Genomic DNA, 16,232 nt, shown 5'->3' with positions numbered 1-16,232 from the left:
TATTTATTAATCTTTGTTTTTTAATAGGATGTTGCTAGTGCTCAGTATACAAAATCCATGCAGCTTCTACTTCGGGATCCAACTTTGGTAAGTCTAACTTCAGTGTGTATCAGTATAAAGTTTGTTGTGCTTGTTAAATATATGTATATATATATATAAATGTATCTAGTATACCTGTCTGCTAAAGTGTAGTCATTTACAAGGAATATTACAGTGATTTAAATGTATAAATGTAAGATTTTGGTAATAAGTGAGAAATTAATCTAAAAACAAAGAAAGTCTAGGGGTGTTTTTGAAAAAGATGGGAAGCAATGTAAATAGGGTGAAATGGATTCAGCTAAGAATTTTCTTTAAAAAATAAGCAAACATCACAAAATTTGAGAAAACTTTCAGTCATGCAAGGCATTCACTGATGTGATGACACATCTGTAATAGATATAATGTATTTCAGATAACATAGCGGAACAGAGTAAAAATTTCTTGCTTATTCAGTGTATAACATTAGTAACTATCTTTTATACTGTCATTTTTTGTAAAATGTTTCATAGTTGTGTTCCAATAAATAATTACACTGTCTCTAAATCTTTTGAATGTTTTATAGAATACTAGCAGTATAACCCGACGTTGTCCGGGTGACTTATTACGCCATCTACGATAAGTCTTGCTAGGTGAAAATCAACTAAAAAAGAAAGCCTTACAATGAAAAAACCCTTATGATGTAAATATGTTCATAATTCAAAAGACGTAATTAATAGGGAAAGTCTGAAGGCTGTTCACCCGCACGATTACGTAACCCTAAAACCGTAACCGTAAGACTAACCCTCATTGTAACCCTAAAACCGTAACCCTAACACCCTAGTGAAAATCGTGCAGGTGTTAATCTGAATAATAATAATAATGACCTCTGCAGATCAAACTCCCAACCCACAACTAAGTCTTAAGTGTATATATACATGGGCAACACACACACACATACACACTAAATAAAATGCGTTTTAAGAAAGATATTAAAAAAATTCAGGGTGGACATTGGAATTAGACACTGAGGGAAAATGGCTGTAACTTTTTAATTTTTTAATTTTGACGATTGTCAGCTAAACGCAGACAATCCAAATCTTGCATTAGGTTTTGAGTTAGGGTTAGGGTAAACCTAACCCTAACCAGATTTGGCTGTTATTTCTAGCATGTAAATAGCCTGCTTGGTGAGGGGGCGGGGAATTGAAATTTTTCAAACAATTTTTTTTCAGAATCGGAATCTCCATAGCCTAAAACGTGGGATTCCGTTAAAAAAAAAAATAAATAAGGGGGGGGGGGGGAGGTTCAGATTACATATAGTCTATCTGGACCAATGCAAGATTTGGATTGTCCGCGTTTAGCTGTTATTTCTAGCATATCAAGTGTGTGTGGGGAGGGTGGTCCAAAATTTTTTTAGGGGGAATCGCATGACCGTGACATATAGAACACATTATCGAAAACGAAAATCGCCAAAATTAAAAAATTAAAAAGTTACAGCCATTTTCCCTCAGTGTCTAATTCCAATGTCCACCAAATTCAGTTTGTAAGGAATAAATGTTTGACTGTCGATCGTATTTGGAAGAGAATGACAGATATTTGTATGTATGAGTGTGCGAGTTAAAATTCCGCCGAAGTTGACTTTGCCTTTCATCCTTTCGGGGTCTAAAAAATAAGTACCAGTTGAACACAGGGGTCAATATAATCGACTATTCTCCACCTGCCCGAAGCCGTCGTTGTGGGAAAAATTTAAAATAATAATACTAATAAATAAATAAATAATAATAATAATAATAATGACCTCTGCCGATCAAACTCCCAACCCACAACTAAGTCTTAAGTGTATATATATATGGGCAACACACACACTAAATAAAAAAGATGTTAGTAAGTAAAAGTGTTTTAAAAAAGATTGTTAAATTTTCAGATTAACACTCGTACGATTTTCACTACAGTGTTAGGGTTAGGGTTTGTTAGGGTTAGGTAGGTAATAATGCGGGTGTTAATCTCAATATTTACGAAAAGATTTTGAAAAAAAACTCACAGTTTGTTGATCGTATTTGAGAAAGATGTCTCGATGGTGAAGGATGGTGTTAGAAATGGAAAGTAAACTTACAATTCCCGCCAAATTGGAATGAGGTCATTGGTAACCATAGGTACATATATATGTGTGTATTTACGTATGATTAGTAGTGTTTCTGTTTATTTGACTCTCACTCTCCTTCGTTTCTCTGTCTTTTTTCTTGGATCGTTCTTAAACGTTCATAAGAGAAAGTAGCAATTGAAACGATGTGTAAGAGGAATAGAAATAGTTAATTTTAGAGGGGCAAAGTAATTTTGTATGTAGTTTTAGTATCTGTCATTACAGTATCGAAATGTGATTGTTTCAGTTTTGATAGTTTTCTTTTTCTCCTTCCTTTCTTTTTGTATTTGTTGTTGGATTGTTCCTAAAGGTTCATAAGAGAAAGTAGGAGTTGAAAGGATTTGTATTAGAAAGAGGAAATTAGATTTTATTAGGGAGAAAATGTTTACTCGTGTAGTTTTATGGATTATATTCATTATTAGGAAATTTTTGGAGTGAAAAAATGACGCAGTGACCTAAAAAATTGTATTTAGAATATTAATTGCGATTGTTTAATCGAAGAAATTTGGAATTGTGTAAATGTATGAATTTTAAACATACACACACACACAGAAAATTTGCCTTTTATAGTATAGATGCATTTTTTTTTCAATTCTCTTTCATCTTTAGTCAATCCATTTTTGTATGTTAACATCTGTTTGTGTGAATCATTAATGTATGTTCATATAGTACTAACTTCAACAGTGTATTATTTAGTGAATATAATTGTGCTAACTATCCCCTTTTTTTTTTTACAGAAAAGTCGAGCAAGACACAATCCAGTTTATATGGACTGTTTGAAAGTTGCCGCAGAGGTTAGTTACTTTAAATTTCTACTTTGTGGTATTAATCTTTTAACATTTGCTAATGAATTTTGTTTTGGGACAGAAATCAATTGAACAAATATAAACTTCTTTAAAAACAAAATACTAGTAATGACTGATAAATAATAGAAGCTAGTACTTGAAAAAATAGACAAGTCCATTTCTTTGGAGAAATAAGCAGTCTTTATTTTCCTTAATAAAAATTGGCTCTGCATATATTTAAATATGGTTCATCTAGCGTTTGCTAATATTTTCAAAATTATTTCCTAAACTAAGTTGTCTTCTACATTACAAAAATTTTGATTTTGAGGCTTTAATAGATAATACATATTAAATTATAATTTGGTTTTCCATTCATTCAGACTTTTCTCTGAGAATGTGAGGAATTTGTTCTTTGACCAATGATTAGCACAACACCACTGGTGGGATGCCAACTAGAGACTAATTCCTCTTGACTGTTATGACTCCTCACTATATATATATATATATATATATATATATATATATATATATATCCACTTTTCCATGCTTGCATGGGTCAGGCGGAATTTGTTGAGGCAGATTTTCTGTGGTTGGATGCTCTTCCTGTTGTCAACCCTTATCTATTTCAAGTGGAGTAATATTTCCTCATGGCCAGACAAGTTTATCATGGAAGACTAGAAATGAACAGCATTGCTTGCACGATGGTGATGTTCATTTACAATCATCATCTTATAATCAAGACAAGGGTACACACACACACACAAATGTTGTTTGGTTTCTGTCTACCAAATCTATATACATAGTTCTTCCATCAACCAAATTACCTGCTCCTGAATTAACATGTAAGTGGCTAGCAATCCACAGATGCATGTATGCTTAATATAATTCTTGGGCAGAATCAGATGACACAATGTGTGACATGGCTGTACCTTGTATTCTCTCTTCTCAGTTTCACACAAATCAGTATGGGTTAATTCAAGAAAATGACACTTGTTCAGGATAAACTCAGTAGGATTGAACCCAAGACCTTATGGTTGCAAAGTGAACTTCTTAACCATTCAGCCATACTGTGCATTAGTGTATCCAACAAGATGTTCTGTTTCATCATCAATAATTATTTGATAAGTGATTAAGACAATGAATGGATCTATTTCAAAACGGGGGCACCAGTATTTTCTTCACGAAACACTAACGAAACACTTTGAAACTTGGGACACTGGTAGAATGTGTCATATAAAACATCTTTTACTCTTAGTCTTCTTAATAAAAAAACGTACATCGCAAGTTATTCCATGTTAAAGTTGTCGTATTTCTGTAATTTCAACCAATCACTGACGTCTGTTCAGCTGAATAGAGTTACTGCTGGGCGGTCATAAAAATGTTATTCCCTGTGACATATTTCATCCGGTTTAATCTTAATTTATACGCATATAGTGTTTATATAATAAATTACGCTGTGCGTATCTATGTGTGTAACAATTTTAGAGTTCAGATTCTAGAGTTAGGGTTAGTTTTAGGGTTAGGGTTAGGGTTAACAGTCTAGTTAGGGTTAGGGGATTAATACGATATACACTGTTACAGCGCTAACTGTTTTCATCTGAATAGACGTCAGTGATTAGTAGAAATTATCGAAATAAGACAATTTTTTTACATGAAATAAATTCGAATACAAAAATTTTTTTCTGTTCTATAACACAAAATAGATAAGTATACGAAGTTTGAAAGTCTTTCGGTACCAAAAACACTACATAAAACATAAATGAAAACTGGTGCCCCCGTTTTGAAATAGATCCCAATGAATTGAATTATTGTTGTTAAAAACATGATAACCTCCAAAAGTTTTCTTTTGAAGATTTTATATTTGCTTTTAGAATAAACAAATGAATATTGGCTAACATTGTTTATACTTAGTTGAGCCAAACCTTGCAGTATTTTGTTTTATCTCTTTGTTTTGTGTTTAATTTCTGCCAGGGTTAGTGTGTAATTTCATCCTTCCAGGCTACCAAAATGGAGACATTCAATTGGTTACACCCTTGTACAAAGCTTTAAACATTATCCCAATATGGGAGATCTATCATGGTTCTTGCTATCACATAGGATAATCTACAACCACTGGTTATAGCTTTTGCAATATTTAAATTCAAAAATGTGATTCACTAATCTGATTTTCAATGAACTAATTTAGTGGTTTGCTTCAGGCAGTCTTTTAAATAGTCCATCTTCAGCAGCATTTCTAAACCTGTATGGTAGCACTTCCTCACTTCTTCTCCCACTAATGTTTTCATTATTTACAATATTGAACATATTAGTAGCCACTAGAATCTCTTTCAAAAGTAATTATAAAGGTGATCTATGACAATAGAGTACCACTTTCACTTTGTCAAAGTGTGTTATCATTGCAATTAAATTGATAAATAAATAATATAAACCCAAAACATTTGTTACTATTTTTCAGACTTATGTGTTGCATCAGCTTCATAAAAGTCTCTTTGGAGCTCTCACACTTTGCATGGCATCTGATGATGCTGAAATCAACAAATGTACACGAAATCTGAAAGAGCTGCAGTGTCATCATTTAGACATTCGGGAATCATTCATGTAAGATTTGCTTTTTCTTTTCTTCTTTTTCTTCTTTTTTTTTTTTTTTTTTTTTTTTGCATTGGAATTTTGTCTGTTAAGTAAAGATGAAAATTATAATCTTATTTAAGTTTATTTCAGCAGGTTGAAATCAGATTATATCAGCGTTGTTAATTGATATCAACTTTTTTAATGATCTTGTTATTTGAAATATTAAACTTTATCTCATTAATTAGTGTTTACATATACTGTCTTTATATTGTTTCTGGTTTAAATATTGGTTTGTTTGTTTATTATAATTTCAAGATACTTGTTTCTATCCCTCTGTCACACTTCAATCTCTCACCTGACACAAAACCACCTCCCTTAATACAACTTTCCATCTCTGTTGAGAGGTCTTTATCTTTCAAGTTACTTGATGACCTTGATGGTGTTTATACCATGTAAAGAGCACCCAATACACTTTAAAGTGTTTGGCATTAGAAAGGACATCCAACTGTAGAAACCATGCCAAAGCAGAGAGTAGTGCTTGGTGCAGTCTTCTTGTTTACCTGCTCCTGTCAAGCCAGCCAACCCATTTCAGCATGTAAAATGATATTGAATGGTGAAGGTGATGATTTCAGTATTATTTTCCTGGGGAAGGCTGATGACAGAATTGGTAAAACATTAGGCAATAATGCCTTCTTTTGGAGGAAATGATAAAAGTACCAGTCACATACTGAGGTCAGTTTAATTGACCATACCATACCTCCAAAAATTTAGCCAAATTAAGAAATTGTTATTGTTTTCCTAATTTTGAAATATATTAGATCAAATTCAATTAGGGAAAAAATATATTATAAGAAATATTTTGTAAATTACTAACAATTTATACATTCATGATTAAAGTTAATTCTGTATAAAATTTTGATATCCATATATATTAAATGTTCTGTGAGTAACAATTTTTGAAAATTCATGTTCACAATATATTTATTCTTGTTTTGTTAAGCTATATTTTATTGTTTTTTCATGCATTTATTTTTATTTTATTGTTTTAGCAATAATATTCCCATTGCAAGGAAAGAAATCGCCCGTCTCAATAAATACAGCACACCTATGGGAAAACTCTATTGTATTCAACGGTTAATTGCATTTTTAATGCGTTCTCCGAAATCTCCTGCATCTACTCCTGAAGGTATTCCTTCCTTTATAGAAAAACATAATTTTATGTTATTGTTATATTTGGGGGTGGTCATATTCTTTGCCAACCACTATGTACTCATTCTTCACTTCAATTTTATTATTATTATCATCATTTTAGTGTCCTTTGACTAAATCTTTTGTCATGTATCCTGTGACCTCTTCAGCAGCTCTCCATTCCATGTGTCTCCTGTTAGTCCATTCTGAGAAAGACAGAATGGACTAAACAGAATAGGAGACACATGGGATGGCGAGTCATTGAAGAGGTCATGGGATGTGTGACAAAAGATTTCAGACAAAGGACACTAAAATAATGATAATAATAATAAAATAAGAATAATAGTAAAGTTATGAAGAATGAGTATGTATATATAGTCCATGTGGATAATTGGCAAAAATATGACCAATATAACAATATCTGCTTCAACACACAATTTCACATCAGCAATCTTGCATAAGTGTAATTTTATATTCTATTTTTCTATACTCTTTACTCTTTTTACTCTTTTACTTGTTTCAGTCATTTGACTGCGGCCATGATGGAACACCGCCTTTAGTCGAGCAAATCGACCCCAGGACTTATTCTTTGGAAGCCTAGTATTTATTTTATCGGTCTCTTTTGCTGAACCACTAAGTTACGGGGACCTAAACACACCACCATCGGTTGTCAAGCGATAGTGGGGGACAAACAGACACACAAACACACATATATATATATATACATATATACAACAAGCTTCTTTCGGTTTCCGTCTACCAAATCCACTCACAAGGCTTTGGTCGGCCCAAGGCTATAGTAGAAGACACTTGCCCAAGGTGCCACACAGTGGGACTGAACCCGGAACCATGTGGTTGGTAAGCAAGCTACTTACCACACAGCCACTCCTGCGCTTATATTTACAACACTAAAGAAATATACAAGCTGGAAGGGAAGACTGTGTGATCCTTGATCAGCTAGAAACAGCAGCTAAATTCTATCAAATCACACTCTACTATCTTAAAATGTGGGAACATGCATCCAGGATAATGTAGCCCTGGATACATTATATCTTCAGCAAAGATGAGATGATCATGGCTTGATTGTCTTTGCTCATAAATCAGGACTGACCTGGAGCTAAACACCAATCTCTAAAAATCCTTCCTTTTCTATGACATGGAAATCTTTTCATTCTGACATTTAGCTTCTCATTGAAATGTCTTTTTAACTTTATTTTTCTTCTCTTTATCTAGGTGATAGTGAAGCTCTTTCAGATGTGATGACTTCCGATGACCTTTTACCATTGCTCATTTTTATAATTGTTAAATCTGAAATTCCTAATTGGTATGTATTGATTTTAATAAAAAATATTTTTCTTTGTTTAGCTTTAAATCCTTCCCTTCTACTTTATCTCCTTATCATTTTGTCTTAATATTTTCATCTAAATATATTTTAGGTGCTCCAACTTAGCTTATGTCCAGCATTTCAATTTTTCCCGTGCATCAAACAAAGATGAATACAGGTTAGTTAAAAACTAGTTATACAATTTCTGACATTTAAATTTTTACAAATTTATTTTATCATTTTAATAATAGGCACAGGCATGTCTGTCTGGTTAAGAAGCTTGCTTCTGAGTTCAATTCCACTGCATGGCACCTTGGGCAAGTATCTTCTACTATAGCCCTAGGCTGACCAAAGCCCATAAGTGTGGCTGTGTGGTAAGAAACCTGCTTCTCAACTACAAGGTTTTGGGTTCAGTCTCACTACGTGGCACCTTGGGTAAGTGTCTTCTGTAGCCTTGGACTGACTGACGTATTGTGAGTGGATTTGGTAGATGGAAACTGAAAGAAGCTCGTTATGTGTGTGTGTGTGTATCTTTGGATCAATGTTTGTCCCTGCCACTGCTTGGCAACTTGTGTTGGTATGTTTACATCCCCATAACTTAGCAGTTCAGTAAAGAGACTGATAGAATAAGTACCAGGCTTAAAGGAAAAGAAGGGGAAAAAAAGTACTGAGACTGATTCATCTGACTAAAAAACGAAAAAAAAAATGCCCCAGCATGGCAGCAGACTGAAACAAATAAAAGGTAAAGATGCATGTGTGTGTGTGTGTGAGAGAGAGAGAGAGTTGATGTCTCCTTGTCTTGACATTGTGTTGTTGTAAAAAAATGTCACCATCATACATGCAGTGTCCTTCATTTCCAAACATCCATAAAAAACATGTCCAGGTATAGGGGCAATATTACCTTACTTAGAAACAGGTAAAGGTGACAACAGGAAGGACATCCAGCCATAGAAAATCGGCATCAACAAATTCTGTCCAATCATGGAAAAGTGAATGTTGAAACTGAAATTAGTGATTTTTAACTATATATTGTTTTATTTTTTTTTCACTAGTTTAAGACCCCACAGTAATTAAAACTGTTTAGTAGTTGACCTAGGATTGATTGATTTTAATCAATTCCTACTATTTTTACTGTTATACATTTTTGTGTTTATTGTTCCATCTGCACAGTAGTTGGATGTCAGAGAAATCAAATTATGTACATGTCTTCTTTCACCAGTCCAACATATATGTTGGAATACTTAAGGTCATTGTTCTTCTCTATCCAGCATTTCTTTGGACATGCTTGAGGACATGAGTGTATTATTCTTCAGAGCACTTGCCACATAGAAAGCACTGATGCTGGTGTCATGTAAAACAACACCCAGTACACTCTATTAGATGGTTGGCATTAAAAAGGGCATCCAGCTGTAGAAACCAAGTCAAAACAGATTATGAAACCTAGTACGGGCCTTGCCAGTTCCTGTTAAGCCATCCAACCCATGCCAGCATAGAAAATGGACATTAAATGATGATGATTTTGCAATTTGTGAACAACAATCTCATTGGTTAGAGGTTTCGACTGTATCAGTCACTGGTCCTCTGTAATATCTGACTTGAGAGTGACAAGGGTTTCTCTCCAGTATACATCAGCAAAAGATATATGTATGTTGATACATATTTCTAGATGGTTTCTGTCTGCCAAATTAACCTTAAAAGGTATTGGTCAACCCAAAGTTATGGAAGAAGAAACTTGTTTAAGGTGCCATGCAATGGGATTGTACCCAGAAGTATATAGTTATTCACTTCACAACTATATACTTCTGAACTTATTAATCACACACAAAACCAAGATAGTTTTTCCATTTGACATCTTTTATATTAAAAATATGTAAAAGTAAACCCTATGTACAACTTCTTTGTTGATGACTGAGTGGATAAGGTATTAATTCTACCCAATCAGAGGTCAGAAGTTCATATCCACTGCAGGTACTTTGTGTTTCTAAGTAAAATATCGTATTCTACATTGACTCTGTTCATTTAGCTAGAACAAGTTCTAGATCATCTCAGAGGGTTACTTGTCCTAAACTGGTATCCTTTCTGAATTCCAGTTTAGCACAAGTAACTGTGAACTTAGTTTTATCTTAGCTCAGATTTTGTGGTATTAAGTAGATAATATTGACCTTTCATAGTCTTCTCAGCTTAGGAGACTTATATATTTTGTTTTCTTACATATACTATGTTCAGTACCTCTGAGTTATTGATCATATGCAATCTGATTACTACCATTGTGGACAAACCACTTAATCTTAGTCATTCGAGTTTGACTGGCTGAACTAAAAACAAGCACCATAGCTACTTTGCAATTGACTAGTAGGAAAGAAATTAACTGTACAAGCAATTACTTTAACAAAGACATTTGACCTATGCAACCATAGAAAAAGAGATAGGAAACAATAAAAGGAAAATAAAGAAAATATTATCTATGTTATCCAGTTTTGTTTCTATTCTGTCTTTTTTAGTTATTATCTGGCTACAATTGAAGCTGCATTAGAACAGATACGAAGTGGTAAAGTGAAGATTATACCCTCTACTTCATCCAATATTCAGGTATGTTTTTCCTCAATGTTTACAACATTGCAGTAAGAATTGTTCTATCTTGCTTTGTGATGTAATTATGTTTGGTGAGATCAATGCTTGAGTAAACCTGCAAGATAACTATCTTTCTTTTTAGTGGTTTGATTCTTCTGTGGATGTTGTGATTGGTGACACTACAAATACTGTACCCTCTCCAATATTTGAAAGTAACAAAACTCCAGAACTCAGTCCTACAGATATCTTTTTCCAAGTAAGTATAAAGCAGAAGTTAAGCAAGAGAATTTAACCCTGTATTTTATATTGATAATGGTTTCAAATTTTGGCACAAGGCCAGCAGTTTTTGAGGGAAGGGGGAAGTCAATTACACTGACTCCAGTACTTGACTGGTACTTATTGACCTCAAAAGGATGAAAGGTAAAGTCATCCTCAACAGAATTTAAGAAGAGAACATAAAGCATTTTGTCCAGCTTGCTGTCTTATTTTATCTTAATAATAATAATAATCTTTCTGTTATAGGCACTAGGCTTGAAATTTTGGCAGAAGGGACTAGTTGATTACATCAATCCCAGTGCTTAACTAGTACTTATTTCATCAACCCCAAAAGGATGAAAGGCAAAGTTGACCTGAGCAGAATTTGAACTTAGAACATAAAGACAGACGAAATGTTGCGAAGCATTTTGCTTGGCATGCTAACGATTCTGCCAGCTCACCACCTTAATAATAATAATAATAATATTCATTATCGAAGAAATTGAGAAATATAAGGACTTAGCTGAGAGATGAAGAGATTGTGGAAGACAAAGGTGACCTTATTCCTGTGGTAATTGGTGTACTTGGCACAACACCCAAACTGGTGCCTAAAGGGCTGAAGAATATTGGAATTTAGACTTGTATTGTCAGCCTGCAGAAAAGTGCCATCCTGTATTCTGCAGGAATTTTAAGGAGTTTTGAAATTTGAGAAGACTTGTTGTCACCGAACATCTAGACAATATCCTTGCTTACTAAAGTAGTATGTAATAAGGTTTAGATTTGGATTTTCTTCATCTTGCAAAATTCCTCTTCTCTGTGTGATTATGGTAAAACCCTTTGTATTTGTTGTATATTTGTTCAGTTCACCTGTGTAGGTGAACTAAAAGAACCTACATCACTGCATGATGTAATGAAGAAGTTAAAGAAACTGTGGGAATTATCAGTCTAAGTCTACTGGGGGGTGGCTAAGGCTAAAGCCTGTTCTGCTTATAATATCTATAAGGTTTGTAGGAGGCATACCAACCAATCACTGTAGATGTATTTGTATATTAGGCTCAGTTGGTTCATTATTTATATGAATATATTAAGTCTATGAATATGGTATATATCTAGAATCCACATGTGTGATTGTATGAGAATTTGTTCAAGAGGCTTATGGATAAGAAGTAATTATTGAATTTGATTGCTTGAACAATTGTGAAAATCTCTTCACATGAAACCACTGGTTGCCTTGTTTACTCACAAATAAAGAATATCCACAAATGCAGTGTTGAGCACTCATTGTCATTGTTCTGTATTAGTGTATATATGTGTGTGTGTGTGTGTGTATGTTCCACCATTTTGTTATCTGTTCATTTACAAATATAAAATTTCTCATTGAAAGTAAATGTTTCTATTTTTTACCTTCTCTAAAAAATAATTTTGCAGCATATAGAAGGTGGAGATGAAAATGCCGTGAAAGTCTTTCTTAATCGACAGAATGAAATGGCTGACCAAGCCCGCCGCAAACTCTGTCACCCTTTATGTTCATGTGATAAATGTGAAACTCTGATGAGAGAAACTCGCCGTGACTCTAGTTTAGTCACTCCATCCACTCGAGATGATAGAGGTTATACAGGTAAAGACACTTGATTATTTCATTAAACCAAAAATTATTTGTTATATACACTTTAGTGCCTCTGTTTCAGGAAAGCTAGATCATATTTTTGGCTATATTATCAGAAGCAGATTAACACATTTGGTGTATTTAAATTATTGGAAAATATTAAATCAGTTAATCCGTTTGAAAATTGGTTAGAGTTGCTCTCTATGGAATAATTTCTGTTTAGAGTCCAAGGTGTTGTAATTAAAATTTTAATTTCTTTGCAATAGATTTTTATTCAGTCATATATCTCACATGAATATTATTACAAATATTTTTATGATTTAGAAAAAAGATTATTTTCACAAATTCAAACTGGTTTGATATGGTAATATCTCAAGTGGAAACCTCTATAAAAGCTAAGCAGGTACCTGAAACCACCCTTATTTTGTATTCTTGCCACAGATGCAAATCTCCTAAGTAGATTTGTTGCAGCTGTGCTGCTGATGCACAGGTTAGGACAGCCTACAACACCAGGAGGAGGAATCCTCTACCATAACTATCTATGAAGCATTCCACTGTCAAAATATTTACATGATGACCATCAGGAAAGCAAAATTTAAAAAAAAAGCCATTATCATTATGCATTGCGCAGTCTTCAAGCTTTTTATTTTCTAAATCGCAATAAGTGTTCTAGTGTCTCTCTAGAAACTATAAAACAATTATATTATCTATTATCTAGCCGAGTGCTACTACAGATATATTCACTGTATTTGCTATTTTCTATCCACTTCCACTCCCCACTCACTCAATAAAAACTCTGTTGGACTCTCTTATCCATTCACTTCATCACCTTACAAACATAGTAACCAGGTGTGTAAACTTCTCTGGTCATTTTAGCCCAACAAAATGACTGGTTCTCATGGTATTTTTTTTTTACCATGCTCAATGTGTTGTGAAGCAGGTCTTTGTTCTTATAAAACTTCACTTTTCTTTCTCTCTTTCTACCCAAATTTATAGATATACAATCCTAGAAAAAGAACAACCTCTCTGATTCTGCCAACTACTAACTTATCACCCTCCCTTACAGATTCAGACATAATAGTATTCACACTACAGAAGGTTTTGTGGTATTGTAACACTGATACTCTAGTAAAGAAGGTCTTACATTGTGTCTTCCCTGTATTTGGAGATTAAGGAAAGAAAAACTTCCCTCTCAGATGCTTTTCAGTTTCAATTAAGCAATGGGAGCTTTGTAACTGACTGCATTGAAATATATAGGGTAGTAACTGCTCTACATCAAATTGGAAAGGACATCAGTAGGAGATGGAAGCTAGTTAAACAAAAATATTCATATTTCACTCTTATTCGCAGAGATCCATCTATTGTCTGAGTAGAAAACTCTAGATCAACTCCATTGCCATTGCTGCCATCTGATGTACACTACAGATGTATTCAAGCTGACATTAGCAGGTCCCTCCTTCCTGAGAGCAGAAACCTTCTTTGCATTAAAGTGTCATCATGGGTGTTCTCATCACCTGAAAAAAGGTGATTAACTACAACTGCCTTTGTCCTGGAGAAGTTGTTAATTTCCTACTTGTGACACCATTTGTTCATTCCACTTGAATTAGCCTCTGTATGTCATTATTTTTATCATAAATGCAATAACAAAATTTTGTTTCAAATTAACCATATATAGTTCAGTTTTTCTCGTTAGCGATGTTTGAGAGGATTGCAGAGGTAGCAGACAAATGATCTTGTTTAATAAGATTAGAATGGTTTTAAGCATTTTTAAACTTGTCTAACAAAGGAAGAAGAATTTTATGGATGCATATTCTTTGATCTCATTAATATAGAGGGAATGAAGACAAAAAAATTTCACTATTTTTTTTTTTAATGGGGCCTGGTGTCTATCAGTTTAAGAACTGTTGAGAAGGTTAGCTTTCCTCTCAGTGTGTTTGAGTCATTAATGATAGAAAAAATATAAAAAAGTTATATTCAGTATACGAGAACAGTATCTCATAGTATTAAAATTACATAGTCTGAAATGCTCTTTAATTATCAAAGTTTTTGGCCATATTAACCTTTTCAATAGCATTGAAACATTTTACAGCATGATAACAACATTGAAACTTTAAATTTCAACACACACAGTGTGTGTATGTGTGTGTGTATATATATATATATAAGGTATCCAAAGATGATTAAAGAATATACAGATGAAAACGTAGTGAAGACACTGGAAGAAAAAGTTGGAATGAATAACTATTTCTAGTAGTTTTTAATTTTCAGATTTCCAAATATAAATCTGATTATATTTTACCTTTCAGTCCTCAGGGTTGAAAATATTCATCATTAGGTATTAGAAATGTCATTGATCAAATCATTTAACAGTACTCACTTCCCTATAAATGCTTAATCTGATGACATAGCATATAGTTTGTTTTCACATAGTATATAGTTTGTTTTTCACTTTGATACTTCTGTGACACCTCTTTAAAATATCCTATCACTGTCTTGTTGTTTAGCTCTACATGTTGCTGCTGCTGCTGGCCATGCAGAATTGATCGACATTTTGGTATACCATGGTGCATCAGTTGATGCAACAGACTATATGGGACTGACCCCCATGCACCTTGCTTGTCAAAAAGGATTCCAGAGTGTAACTGTATGTTTTTTTTTTTTTTTTGTCTCTCCTCTATTAATTGACTAATTAATAAATATATCAAGTTTTCCAGTGTGATATAAATATTATTGTATTTTTTTATCCATATAAATATTTAGCTAAAGTTTATAGGTTCAATGTCTAGCTCAGTCAATGACATTATTTTCCAGCTTAGTGGGAAGATGGGACTTAGTCTGACACTTCAGATGTATAAAATAACTAAAAGTTAGGCTAACTTGATAAATAGTCATCAAGCCATTAAAGCATGTTTTTGCTTGCTTGTGTGTGTATGTATGTGTGTCCTTGTGTATTTCTGTGTGTGCTTTTGTAATTGCATATTTGGAGGCATTTTTCTCAGAGAGTTTTGTATTTGTAATATCTCTTTGTAGTTGCTTCTGGTTCATTTTGGGTGTAACCTGCATTTAACAGACAATGATGGCAACACACCTTTGCATTCTTGTGCTGCCAATGGACATGAGGAAGTGAGTTCATTTTTCTTAATCTAGACAACTATTTGTTAAAACATTGCTATTTTCATTGTCACTACATAATAAATCTTTTGAGCCCAATATCACTAAGACCTTTACTTTTATGATCATGAATATTGATCATAATCATCCTTCATCTATAACTAAAAATGTCCATAGTATTCAGTGACCTGTCTTTAAACTTACCTACAACTATCGGCACCTCACTGTTTCAACTTCTATTATGTTACTACACCTGCATCAGAAAGTGTGTCTTATATTCCAACATTTGTGCTCCTAGTTCTTCAGTTTATTCATTTCACTATTTCTCAGTTCTTTTTTTTTTTTTAGCTTTCACACAGGGAAAAGCACCACTGATGCTATATTTCTGGTAAGACAGCTGCAGGAGAAATACCTAGCCAAAGATAAACCTCTGTACCTGGCTTTTGTTGACATGGAGAAAGCTTTGACAGGGTCCTCCGATCCCTTATCTGATGGTCAATGAGGAAACTAGGGATAGATGAATGGTTAATGAGAGCTGTACAAGCCATGTACAGGGATGCTGTCAGTAGGGTAAAGGTTGGCGACGAGTACAGTGAAGAATTCCGGTTAGGAATTCAAGACAGGATGCCCCTGGGAGCTTCTCTGTGCTGATGACCTTGCTCTAATTGC

At 33.7% G+C, this 16,232-nt stretch overlaps 1 protein-coding gene across 2 annotated transcripts in view; it reads left to right on the top strand.

The window, feature by feature from the left end:
* Positions 1–16,232, top strand: part of LOC106876154 (ankyrin repeat domain-containing protein 27) — a 54,332-nt gene that overhangs the window by 11,417 nt on the left and 26,683 nt on the right. For both annotated transcript variants that reach the window (XM_014924580.3, XM_014924579.3), the window contains exons 7-17: positions 28–87; positions 2,893–2,949; positions 5,396–5,538; positions 6,558–6,694; positions 7,930–8,020; positions 8,133–8,198; positions 10,522–10,609; positions 10,734–10,847; positions 12,275–12,464; positions 14,957–15,096; positions 15,483–15,575. In XM_014924580.3, the coding sequence (XP_014780066.1) occupies positions 28–87; positions 2,893–2,949; positions 5,396–5,538; positions 6,558–6,694; positions 7,930–8,020; positions 8,133–8,198; positions 10,522–10,609; positions 10,734–10,847; positions 12,275–12,464; positions 14,957–15,096; positions 15,483–15,575 (1,179 nt within the window). The remainder of the gene's footprint in view (positions 1–27; positions 88–2,892; positions 2,950–5,395; positions 5,539–6,557; positions 6,695–7,929; positions 8,021–8,132; positions 8,199–10,521; positions 10,610–10,733; positions 10,848–12,274; positions 12,465–14,956; positions 15,097–15,482; positions 15,576–16,232) is intronic.

Source organism: Octopus bimaculoides, chromosome 3 (assembly GCF_046866305.1).
Source record: "Octopus bimaculoides isolate indiv1 chromosome 3, ASM4686630v1, whole genome shotgun sequence".
Classification (NCBI taxonomy): Eukaryota; Metazoa; Mollusca; class Cephalopoda; order Octopoda; family Octopodidae; genus Octopus; species Octopus bimaculoides.
This window is presented reverse-complemented; position numbering and strand designations above follow the sequence as displayed.